The sequence below is a fragment of the Dromaius novaehollandiae genome, chromosome 5, assembly GCF_036370855.1.
Source record: "Dromaius novaehollandiae isolate bDroNov1 chromosome 5, bDroNov1.hap1, whole genome shotgun sequence".
Classification (NCBI taxonomy): domain Eukaryota; kingdom Metazoa; phylum Chordata; class Aves; order Casuariiformes; family Dromaiidae; genus Dromaius; species Dromaius novaehollandiae.
Genome location: NC_088102.1, coordinates 26,104,847 through 26,117,708, shown reverse-complemented (window position 1 = coordinate 26,117,708; position 12,862 = coordinate 26,104,847). Strand labels below are relative to the sequence as shown.

Genomic DNA, 12,862 nt, shown 5'->3' with positions numbered 1-12,862 from the left:
GGCTAGCGAAGATACTTTGTTGAATATGAGTTTGCCTCTACAGCTGCAAGCTTCTGGTAACAGACCAGTAACAGAGCATGTATGCATGCTGCCAGTGGTCTTTGGCACCCCTTTCCTTAAGTACTAATCTCCCTGAGATCTGTATCATGAAGATGATGTGGTCATATTGTAGCTCTATGATGCCCTCCCTTTTTGAGGGTGGCAGATATTCCTATTGTTCCACTTCTGTAACCATTTACGGCCCCTCTGTAATTCATCAGAAAGCCATGTTAATGACAACTAGCTATGTATTTAGGTCAGGAAACAGTGTTAAGAGCTACATCTGGGATCTTAATTCTGTTTCCCAACACAAGTTGCTCATTACTAGGTCTCTTAGTACATACTCAAAGAAGCAGTGTGCTATTGTTAAAGCTGCACAGAGTGTATTATTTTCTCACTACAACTATACACAAGTTACCATTTTAGTGGTAAAAACTCCTCCCCACTCCCCAAATTTTCCCTATAGTCCCCAACAGCCAGTCATTCACAGATCTCCAGATCCATTTGATGTTATCTCCAAATTACTCCAGAACATGGAAATTTTTCTTTCCTGAAACAGGTCAAGTATATAGGAGCCTACACCACAGCTACAGGGACAGCGACCAAATCACAGCAATCAACACTGAAGCTGCATATGCAGCTTTACCTCTGTCTTTGTGTGTGCATATGCAGCCACTAATGACAGTTGTATTTCTGAAATAGCCTCACCTATGAATGCCCAAGGAAGCATGTGTGAGCCAGGGCTTTAGGAGCTGCAGGACCCTCTGGGAGCTGTCTAGCCTTCAGAGAGAGGAATCAGAAGACTTGTAGGCATTGTCCTGTGGTTTCTTAGCACATGACTCCACATCCACTGTGTAAGAACAACTCAACCATTCCAACTATTCATGTATTGAAAGAGAAAACATTACTTTGACCCTGTAGAATATTAGATTCAGCAAAATATAGCTGGAAGGTTATACCAGCATGGAAGAAAACCTCCCTGAGAGATGCCTTCATGCAAGTTACCCAAAAGAAAAGTCAATGCTTTGGTTTAAATAAAATGGAAGAAGCACTTCTGGTTTTCAAGCACAACTCCTATGCCTCAGTTAAGTCACAAGATTGGCAGGGTGCATGGACTAGCAGAGGCAACTGAGTTATCTGACATGACAGGTTTGGGAGGAGGCAAACAAATGCGTTCTGCTGAGACCAGCCTCACCAGGGTGCCATCCAGCCCAGCTCTAATAGGGTCCTGGGAAGATGTTGCTCAACCCTCAACTATTTGCTGTAGTGTGTGCATGTTATGGGTCTCTGTATATGGGGCCAGGGGGGCTGCTTCCCTCCCCCCACCCCCAGCATTAATTGACCATCAGACCTAGCCAGCAGTTACAACTGAAGCAGGCTGCCAAAGCTGTAAGTGACAACAGCTAGAATTGTCACAGGGTTTTTGTTTTGTTTTTGGTGTTGTTTTTTTTTTTAAACCTTCAGTGTCTTCCAAGTTTCCTATTCCAATGTTGCCAGCTGGTAGGTGTTACCTGCAAGCAGGCTTGCAGGCTTGCTTTCTGGCAATCTGGAAACAGCGTGGCAGAAAAATAAAGCTCTTGGAGTGGCACAGATTTCCCTTTCCTCCCCTTCCCATTGCAAATGAAACCAATTACAAAACCAGAATAAGAGTACTTGTAGAAATTAGTGCAATTGCCAGACAAAACAGAGCCATGGAAATACAAAGCCTTGCATTCCTCTAAGTCCTTGGAGGGTTCAGCTGCCAGGAGCATAAGGTGCTGCAGTTACTATGTATTTTTTCTTAAATTACAAAATTTTTATTTTTGAATAAGATTAAGAAAGTAACATTTAAAACATGAAACTCCCCCAATATAACCCAGGAAAAGGCAATGATATTTCAAGTCTCCTTGTACCCTTCCACAGAAATCTGACTGAGGTGGGACCAGATTTCCCTGCCTCATTTATGAGCAGAAGGTTGAAAGTGCTTCTGCCAATACTGCACCTGTCTCTCACAGGGAAAGCTGAGCACCAGAAGTCGGGCCAAACTGTGGAATCCACCCCAGGAACACATCCAGTTCTGTTTTTGTACTGACCAAGCCACTGCTGACTAGTAACAATACTGACAGGACATCAAAGGTATACTGCGATCCAAGTGACTGATGCTGTGGCTCCAAGCACACAACTCTCCCCTCCCTCCCAACCCCTGCCAAGAGACAGCAGTCACTCCTATAGGTTCTACCTAAACATGGCTGGCTCCAGAAGGCATGAACTTCCATCTGGACCAGGAGGATGCTACAGGTTGGCTATCTGACCTCTGACAGGCCAATTGGAATAAGGAGGGCACAGAGAACAAATAGGGCAAGTGAGAGATAGCAGCTCTTCCACCTGATGGCTCTGCTTCCTCTGATTCACCTTCCATTTTCACCTCTCTCTCGGGACTTCCCAGAGCCATGGCCTCCTGAGGTTCTCATGCCTTATAGCACAATTTTCTCCACATGAAATCCACTGAGAGGATCTTAAACCTTTCCTACAAGTGGCAAAGGAACTAGGTACTGTTCTGAGACTGCCAGAAAGGAAGGGAGCCTTCCCCAAGGCCTCTAGGCTTTTGCTGTGTTTCTAGAGCTCCTGAGGACAGTTCTGTAGAGCCCTGGCTCCATTCCCAGCAAGCCCATTCCCAAGTCCTTTAGGCACAGTGAGGAGCTTCTTACAGAAACTGCTCAAGTCTACAAACTCTTCTGTCACAAAGACAGCCCTTATATATCATTAGGTAAAAGCCATTTCCAAGCAGTCAGCAGGGCACTGCTCTCAAAGGCAACACCACAGCCAGTGGATGGGAGGACCATGTTTCATAAACTATCACTAACAAATTAAAAGAACCATTGTTTTCGCATGAAAGAGTATTGGTGTATACATCCCCAGTTGCTTGGCAGCAATTAACTAACTAAAAGTAGAGAGCATTGCCCCTTGACTGCTCAGCTCCTTGAAGGTTTCACCCAGGGACAAGCAAACAGAGGAGTTAAGTTGGCTCCTGCAGCACTAGAACATCTGCTAAATGAAGCAGAGAAACAAGAAAGTTAACTCAAAAGATCTCTTTAAGAGACGATAAAGCCTGAAAACAACTGGAAGCCTGCTGGGAATACAGCTCAGGTTTGCAGAGCCCATGAAACATCAATGCAAAAAAGGCTCCAACTCTCCCACCTCCAATTTTCTGTGAGGGTATGAGAGGAGAAGGAGACTTTTAGGACATGACAAGGAAAAGAGTTTTCTTGCAAGCAGATTATGCATCCAGAGCTTCAACTGCTGTATTCATAACAGCTTTTCTTTAGGGAAGGGGGACCAACACTAACCCTCTCTGAGGCTGGAGATCTCCAAGCCAAAGCTAGCCAGCAGGCAGAGATGATCAGATGAACAAAAAGGATTGGGTAAGCCATTTGCCATCAACAGGACATCTTCAGAGAGAAGGGAAAGTCGGCCAAGCAGCTTCAGGGCTCCATCCTGGTACAGCCTGCGACCTGACAGAGAAAAAGGAAACAAAACATCAGCTGGATACTCGTGCTGTAGATTAACTCCATACACTCATAGAGGGAAGCTTGACAATGCTCTCCCAGCCTTTTCCTGATGAAGGAAGTCGACCTGCACAAACACTGCATGCACCTTTGAGCCTAGATGTGAAAGCAGTCAGCATCAAATACCACTGCTGTTCTATGGACTCATATACTTGGGAATTCAGTACATGCTAAATTCATCCCACAGTCGCATGGGAAGCCCCTGTTCACTGCACTTACTCCTAGAGATGCCTTCATGCTCTCCTTTGAGAGGGAGTTGATCTCTTCATTCCTACCCTTCTCCCCAAAGTTGATTCTGACCTGATCCAAACCAGCTCAGAGGCAGTTACATGCAGTCCTTCATCAACCTAACTCCTGTTTCAGGTAGTAGAGAGGTGGTGTCAATGTAAGGTAACAAAAGCCTTAAGGCCAATGTGAGGTCTCAGTCAGACCAGAAGTCCAAATCTTGAACTTCGGACCCAGCACTGCTTATGATCAAGAACACAAGTAGATAATTGCACACAAGAAGGAGAACACATTCTATTCTGGCTTCCTCAGAAGGCTACCTGAACCTCAGCTGAGCAAAGATGTACGGTGTCCTCTTATGATAACTAGAAAAATGCTGCTTCTCTTTCGTGCTTCATTCTGGTCACAGGCACACCCTGTAGATCCATCACCAGCTAATGAAATGCATTGTCCACCACAAAGTTGCATTCTGCTGTACCACACAGCACTCTCCTGACACAGTGGGGATGAGCCCCATGCTGCCATACTCACCCGCTCTGTTCCCATTCTCCACAGGCTCTGCTGAGTAGAAGATATAATCAACGGTGGCTCCAAGCCCCATGGGCATGGTCGTGACCTCTGGGCGCCCTCTCTGTGGCAGAAAGTGGCTGTAGACTGAGGTCAGGTTGAGACCATGCTGAATAACACCTGAAGACCTGCATATGAACAGCCAGCTTTTACAAAGATGGGAAAAAGGATGATGCCATGTTCAGTGCTGCAGTCACAGCTGAAGTTGGATGTTCTCTTGCTGATGCAACTGTCCAAACTATTTCTATATTTGTGAGCACATACAAAGAGACAGTCCTTCAGCATTATTCACTCTGCTTACACCAAAGACAAAGCAAACTAGAAACTTCCCTTCTCCCAAATACCCAGTCCTGTCTATACCCTTCATTCTTGATCTCATCAACCCCATACTGGTATGGTATCTCCCAGCTACTGGGACAACCCTGTGTGGATCCAGCTGTTCCAGACAGCCCTCCTTACTCTCTTCCACCCTCACAGTTATTTCAGTCTTTACTTCAGGCAGACTTCCATTGTTCAGGACAATGAGAAAGGACTTCCTCCCAGGAAGGTGCACCACATTACCTTGGGAAGAAGGGCTGGGGATCAGGGTCATTCACCACAGCAGCATGCTTGGGCCAGTGTGCAGGACGGTCTGCAAAGGAGCAGAGAGATTCCAGACAGACCTACAGGAGCCTGGAACAGGCTGCTTAACCTAACTTTGAGTTCTCCTGAGACCAAACAAGTCTTTTTGCCCAAAAGGAGCAGATAACTTCCAGTCACAGGCATCTTCAAGAAAAGCATTCGAAGGAAAGCCCAGCGCAAGACTTCCAGGAACACCCTGAGAGCAGGTCACTGCAAACAGCTGAGAAACCAAAATTCTGTCCTGTTAAGGACATGCCCTTAAGGCATTTAATACTATCAAAGCCCAGGCTACCTCAACCTTTGCTCTCAAAGAAATTTCATCTGTCTCAGCCTACAGCTTACCCATCTAGAACAGCTGGCCAGAAAGGCAGAATAGAAATGGAGAGAGCAGAACCAACCATGCCACAAAGCCCAGAAGTGAGGCTGTATATATTATCTCTATGTTGTGGCCAGTGTGGCTGGACACTCTTCAGGTTTGTTCTCCCTTCACAAAAATCTTGAAGCAGAGGGAAAAAAAATATTTTTCTCTACTGAAAACAGCTTCAAAAAGAGGCTGAATTCCAGTGCATCTCAAGGTACACGGTATTGCAAGACTTGCTGTGTAAAGACTGTAGGACTGTACTCCTCTGAGCCCTCACAGAATCCATTAGTAATCACACAGGCACAGAGTGATAATTCCCCTTTCCTCACCAACCATTACCTCCACCTGAGTCTTTCATCAAAATCCAGCTAGGAGAGCCATGAACTAGAAAACCTCCCATTAATACCTGGTTTAGCATCTGTCACACCTTCTAAGAGGATCAACTGTGGTGGTCGTTCACAGGCAACATCGCAAAAATGGAACTGGAGCAGGAAGTCCCGGCTGTACTTACGTCTGTCTGCAGAGAAAAAGACTAGTTAAAGGGAAAAAAAAGTAACAGTAGAAAAGTCTTATCTACAGGGTATATCTACGTCCTCCTTAGACTTCCGTTCCAGAGAGATTTTGGTGTTCAAGCATTCTGATACCATCAGAACAGGAATCACTTAAAAACTGAAACATAGAACAGATGTGGCAATGTAGAGGAACAGAGCTCAGGCCAGAGCCCAGTTACTGCAATCCCTATTGCTAATGCATCCATCACTATCAGCACCTAGATGTCACAATTAAGAATGTCCCCTTCAAAACACCACAAGTTAAAGAGATTTAAGGAGATCAGTTAGCATGCGACCCAGGGAAATGTCTACCTAAAAAGGAATGACAGTTCTGGAGATCAAACTGAACACAAGTTCTACGTTCACCCAGCTTCCAACAAGAACTGTCTGGTGGGGGCTCCTTCTTTTGAATCCTCTCTAGAGGAGAGGATAGTCTTTATCATAAGTGGGCTCTTGGCAATAGGTTCCCAATGGGCAGTGTTTGCACACTACAATAACACATTCCAACAAACATTTGCAGCTAGAAGCTGTCACTCCTGAAGGTGGTTTACAACTGCACAAAAGCACCACTATAGGAACATAAATAAGGTGTGCAGAGGAAGGGTTGCTGGTAGGGGAACATTCACTTCCTGACTAGAGAAAGAAGATGGCAGAAACTGGGGTACAGTGACAGACTCCAGAAAAATTAAATTTAAACCATGTACCAAGGAAAGGGACAGGAAAAAGAGATAATCTTTGCCAAGTGCCTCATGCAACACATGCCCCAAGTAATCAGAGAGAGAGAGAGAAAGGCCCACATACTGTGCATCCCTAGACAGCTCAAGTCCTCAGTGCACACTGGAGCTCACCCGATTTCTTTGACAGGCACAGAGAGGCGTATTGGCAGTTGTCCGTTACACCCAGCGAGCTTGGCCACAGTGGAGCCAGCAGCTTCCGTGGATGCAACTGCTGGGAAAAGTCTTCCTGTCCAGATACCTGCAAGGAAGCCAGGAACAGGACAGGAAACGTCAGGAACACAGAACAGAACTTTTACAAGCTATAGGCAATGTATATACTTGCCAAGAGCAAACTGGCAGGATGCCTTCATGGAAATAAGCCATTTAGTATATGGTAGTGCACTGATAAAATAAACCCTCAGATATGGGAGACAGACACACAATTAGCTAAAAGTCACCTGATAGAAGATACCTAGCAGACTTCTATTTGCAAAATGATGATTTAGCTTGAAGGCCAGCAATACATTTGAGCATGGATACACAGCAACAGGTAACCACAGGAAGGTCTAGCACAGGTGCGCATTTCATGTGCAAAACTGTTTTCATATCAAACACCCATATAAAATTCCAGTAACTCTTGCTGAATTTGTACTGTGCCTCTGTTTCCAGTCACCCAGTCATCAAAACCCCATAGCAAGGGAGAATGAGGACCTGAAATTAAGTGGTCTATTATCACTGGTCTGCCTTAAGAGAAACCAAAAGAGCAGTGGTGGAAACAACAGGCACACACTTGTCTGTGTCTTTCCTCAGCAGTGCTGGAGGCAGAACAGAAGAGTCCTGAGTAACTGTAATACTGGGACTATTTCCTCATGAGAGGGAGAATATAGCTATGCATTTCTGTAGCAGCATGCAGCAAAGACCTATCTGATCCCAGTTCTGTGTGGCACCTACCTTCCAGGCTGGCATCCCATGGTAAGAAAGCTGACCATTCCGGATGAATTTGTACAGTGGAGAATCAGGTACAGAGTTCAGGTCACCGCACAAGATGACAGGGCAGTAGCTGCCTTCAGTAGTTTTTGCAATCTTGTCGATTTCTGCTAGGAGCAAGGCCATCTGTGCAAGTTTGACATCTCCCCGGCGGGGATTGTACAATACATGAGTGTTGGCCACACACAAAGGACTGACCATCTTCAGATCCAAGCCCTCTGGGAGCAGGGGCTGTAGTAGCAGCACCAAGCCCACATTATCCCGATTGAGGATGTCCAGACCAGGCTGGAAATATTCTATCGGGCTGACATTGATCAGCTGGAACTTGCTATGCTTATAGCATACTGCACAGCCATCTGTTTTCCTCCCAGTTCTCCGTTTATAGAAGCATGCAAAGCCTGAAGAGAAACCAAAACACATTAGAAGGTTTATCTGGCCACTTCCTCAGCCTCCTTGCCATTAGTTGGAGAGTTCAGCAAGCCTATATAGCAGAAGAGGTCCCTACTATACATCTCAGGAGGCTGACTTTCAATCCAGTAGACTTGTCAAGGAGGAAGCTTTCTCCAGCAGCTATGCATTCTCATCCTGCTAATTGTCAACTTGTTTTCTACAACACACCTGGGTTATAACTATAAAAGTCCTCAGCTCTCAGTGGCCAATGAGCAAACCTACTTACAGGGCACTGGTTGTTTAGTAATGTTGCACTTCACATTCCCTGTCAGTCTTCCTTCAGCTCTTGGTTCTCTCTAGTCAAAAGCAATGTTGGGGCACCCAACAGGACTCAATGCCTGGCAGTCCAACCTCTACTCCTTTGGCTCACAGCATTATGCCCAATTCTATCCCAATAATCCTAGTTTATCATCAAGAGTCTTTTTTCTCTCCTTGTAGACCAGAACCATCTCAGTTTCATTACTCTGGTTTGTCAACTGGGAGAAAGATCAGTTACAAAAGAAGCTGAGTAAGAACTACATTGAAGGGGGAAATGTCTAGGCAGAGAGTTCAGAAGTAGGGCCAGCAGCTACCCAAAGAAACAGGGAGAAGAGCTCTCTCAAGACTGTAAGTTTTGAAGACATACAAAGGAAGAACACTGTGCACAGCTGCCATGAGTTGGAACTACAGACACTAAAAAGCAGGACATACCCATCATCCTGAACGTTGGTTCCAGCTGCTCCCAGTAGTGATTCTCTTGTACCTCCTGGAGACACAGAACCTGGAAGGAAGGCAGAGACCTCACTTGCTCCATCAGTATTTGCCAGCTACCTTGTTTTGGGGAAGGAAGAAAGTGAAAAAGTGCACTCACATACAAACCCTACGACTAGAAAGGTCATCACTGCAACTCTGTTCTGCACTTTCCAGCTAGAGAACAACTTTCTGGGTCACATCAGTTTCTCTTTCAGTTATCCAGTGATGAGGCAGAAGCTCCTTCATCACCCAAGGAGGACTCAGGGAACAGAGAAAACCATGAAGTCCTCTTCTATATACTCTTTACCTTCTGTACTGCCTCATAAGCCTGGTCCCTTTCCCTGAAAACAAATTACCTCTTCTTCATCCACTTCTACTCTTCAAGGAGTTAAGTCCTGCTATCAAAGCATGACTAGTTTCTACAGGGCCACAGTACACCTTACACCCAAGGCCTCTGATAGAGGCATTGGCCTTAAGTTGCCAAGCAGGCAGCACCTTCTTAGGACCTTATTTTTTTCTTTTTTTTTTTTAAAAAAAGAAAGACATGCTGTTAGATCAAACAAGGAATTCAAATTCTGGTGACACTAATGTGGCAGGAGCTTAGTCGTTACTCACATCAGGATCCCAGTGCTGGATTTCCTGCAACAGGTTTGGAAGGCGGTAGTTCCAGTTCAGGATGTCTGGATGGCAGTGTAGGTAAAGATCAAGACCCTGTTCCACCAGGTCCTGGGCCAGGATGTTGTAAGACATCACCCGAAATTCAAAGAGGGGCACGTTTCTTGAGACCTGCTCTAGCACATACGGCTGGACAGAAAGATCCTCCCAGTCTCTCCATAAAATCTCTATACACAAGAGACAAGAAGCCAGGTTAGAGCCATGCTGGGTACTCTGCCAATACTTTTGTGTCCCTAGGATCCAGAAAATAGCCAGTCTAATTCTCCACCCTAGGGTGTTCTAGTCTCCGAGCAAACCCTCATGCAGACTGGGTTTTGGGTGTTTTTTTGACTCACATGGATAGCTTTCAATGAGGACGGGATAACAGAAGACCAGAATCAAGCACACTGAAAAACTCAACCATGTTTTGGGTACTTTTTGTAATAGGAGGTCGGCACTTAGGCACAACTCCTGGAAAATGAGCATATCAATAACGGACAGTCCAACAGCACAGAGAACCCTAGTTGTGACCAGCCCTCCCTCAGCAAAAACTCTATAGTTTTTGCTAGCAGATCCTGTCAATTCTGTATGGACACATACAATCAATGTCTCACTGACAGCAAGCCCAGACCTACTCACCTTGCCCAGACACATACAAAAACCTGATAAGGTTCATTACAAATGCAAATCCCAAACTAAACATTAGATTCAGAGTTGTTGCTACTGACCATGGTAGGGTACCTCTGTTGGAAGAGGTTGAAATTGTTCCATATCCTGAATGGTCCAGGCTGGGGGCTCCACTGGCACTATCTCTGCATCACGTCCTAAGCTCCATGCCAACACAGCTGGGTCTTCATTCTGCCCTTCTACATCTACAGTGGCACAGCCAACTATCTGGTGATCCATCTGTGGCATTACAGCTGCCCAAGGGGCACTGCCTACTACAGCCACTGTTTCCTCTGCTGGTAATTTGGCCAGTTCAGCCACTGCATGATCTTGTGGTTCTGAAGATGCCAAGGGGTGTAGCTCTGTGAGCTGCTGACCAGCACACCACGTGACTTCTGGAGCTGAATTCAGGTCACTAAGACTAGTCATCAATAGCTCTGAACCTTCTAACCAGTCACTAGTGAGTGTAGCTGATACTCTCCCCACTGCTGGAGCACTCTCACTGGCTGGTAAATTCCCTGCTCCTTCCTCCAGCCACTGCTGGAGCAGGGCTTCTTGCTCTTCTGGGACCGACCTTCCTCTGGTCGCAGCAAAGATGCCCTCTACCTGGGTGGACGTGCTCTTCGCCAGAAGCACATTCTTTCGACAGGTAAAGAAAGCATCTGCCCAAAAAAGAAAAAAAAAGTCAGTTTTGTGTAGATTTTTCTCATTCACTGTTTTTCTTTAAGCATTGCTGCAACTCAGTGCCATAGAACCATTCAATGTAGCAACCAGAATAAATGACTTCTCTGAAGAAAACCAGTTACAGTCCAAGTAACTTACCCTGCCTGTTACAAAATGCTAGGCCACAGTCCAGTTTTAGCTATGTTAGTCAAAGTCATTGAAACTGTACAGCATGACAATTGCTTTACCAGCCCTAAAGAATGCAGTTCCAGCACAGGCAGCATCACAGCCAGTCAGCCAAGCTAAAAAGTGTTGTGGAAATTGTATTAGCTCTCAACAACATATCTAAAGCTATAGCCTGTAGAAGTTAGCTTAATGGGGCACATGGGTTGAGAAGCAAAGCTCTTTGCAGGTGACCACTTCTCAGAAACTTTGAAGCAGGTTTCTTCCCAGGGATTCAATAGGGAAGCTAAAAGGATGGAAAACAGTTGTTTAACATATCACTGAAATGTGCTGGAGAAGAAAAACTATCCTTTAATTAAAAAATTAAAAATAAAAGCAGCAGAGGGACTATATGAGAAGTTAAAAAGCTCATTAGACAGAATATAACCATAGAAGGAGCCCCGATAAGAATTATAGACCAACTGATGACTGACATCTGCGATAAATAATAAAAAACTTCTGCTAGTCACCTAGCACTTTTGAATATACTAGTGTTGGTGAGGTAAAGTTGAAAAAGAGAATCTTTCCACTTGTACCTATACAAGAGATCATGGCATTGATCTTTTGCTATGAATCCTGCACAGATATAGTTCCTACTGTTGACCCGCAGTTTCTGCTATCTACACATCACTTTTTTCTTTTCTCTATCCCTGCAAGGGTCAGTCACCCAGAACAGTAACACACAGAGATCAGCAGTATCTGTGCATGCTTTTACCGGCATCTTCTGTGTCAAAGCTTTTTGTACACAGCAGAAATGTAGCATTAAGAGCCATATTCCTCTTTGTAGTTTTGTAATTAAGTTCATGAACATCAGAAACACAAATGTATCAATGTAATATTTTTGTATGCCATCACCTAAAGAGCTGGTTATTAGAAGAACTGAATTTCAGAAGAGTCAGCTAGCTTGTCACTATGACCATAATTCACCAGTGGCTGCTATAGATCACAGAACAGCTTCAGACAGGAACGTGGCTTTACATTAGCACAGTCACCAGGGACTGTGAAGTACCAGCTAGATCTAGGAGACAAAGGAACATCTCCATGTGTGCTAAACAAGAGCCCATCCATAGTCACCTGAAGGTCCCTTAGGAGTAACAGAGCTTGAAGCAGACTGTCTCCAAAGATGCCCCAAAACCTGCAGCGCAGGTCTGAGGCAGAACACTCAGGGCCTCCAAGCAGGATAAAACTGGCAACTCCAGCAGAATTGGCAGCAGCTGTTTCCTCCAAACAACCTGACAGGCATCTGTCACAGCCCCTCACCCTGCCTTAGGCAAACCCCCGACGCGCCTTGACAATCTACAGATTTCTTACGGCAACACCAACAGCAGCGGCCTTCTCCTCAGCACCGCGGCGGCGAGCGGCACCAAGGCAGCAGGAAAGCCCGCGCCACCCTCTCACGCCTCTCCCGCTCCCCCGGGTGGGCATCCCAGGGAGCCGCCGAGCCCGCCCGCCCGCCGCTCCCCAGGGCCCGCCCGCGCGGCGCCGGCCGCGAAGCCCGCGGGGCCCCTCGGCGGGTCGCAGCCGCCAGCCCGCCCCGGGGAGCCGCCCGCCGCGGCGCCCCTCGCCCCGGCCCGGCGGCCGCCGCTCTGCCCCGGCGGCCGCTCCCGCCCGCCCGCCGCGGCCTCTGCGCGCAGAGGGGCCCCCGGCCCGCCGCGGCCTCCCCCGCCGCGGCCCCGCAGCGCTGCCCAGGCCGCCCCCGCCGGCCGCGGCCAGGCCCGCCCGGGCCGCTCACCTCGCAGGGCCCGCAAGAGCCGCGCGGCGGGCAGCAAAACGTAGCACAGCACAGTGCCGATCATGCTGCCCGGCCCGGCCCCCGCCTCCGCGCCCGGCCTCCGCCCCCCGCGCCCGGCCCCCGCCTCCGCG

At 46.9% G+C, this 12,862-nt stretch overlaps 1 protein-coding gene across 2 annotated transcripts in view; it reads right to left on the bottom strand.

Annotated features, from left to right (window-relative positions):
• The window catches only part of ANGEL1 (angel homolog 1), a 19,072-nt gene extending 6,210 nt beyond the window's left edge, over positions 1 to 12,862 (bottom strand). For both annotated transcript variants that reach the window (XM_064512270.1, XM_064512271.1), the window contains exons 1-10: positions 12,732 to 12,862; positions 10,177 to 10,776; positions 9,410 to 9,636; positions 8,753 to 8,822; positions 7,577 to 8,010; positions 6,758 to 6,884; positions 5,765 to 5,875; positions 4,938 to 5,007; positions 4,341 to 4,504; positions 3,366 to 3,530 (exon numbers count right to left, since the gene is read on the bottom strand). In XM_064512270.1, the coding sequence (XP_064368340.1) occupies positions 3,366 to 3,530; positions 4,341 to 4,504; positions 4,938 to 5,007; positions 5,765 to 5,875; positions 6,758 to 6,884; positions 7,577 to 8,010; positions 8,753 to 8,822; positions 9,410 to 9,636; positions 10,177 to 10,776; positions 12,732 to 12,795 (2,032 nt within the window). In that variant the 5' untranslated portion in view covers positions 12,796 to 12,862. The remainder of the gene's footprint in view (positions 1 to 3,365; positions 3,531 to 4,340; positions 4,505 to 4,937; positions 5,008 to 5,764; positions 5,876 to 6,757; positions 6,885 to 7,576; positions 8,011 to 8,752; positions 8,823 to 9,409; positions 9,637 to 10,176; positions 10,777 to 12,731) is intronic.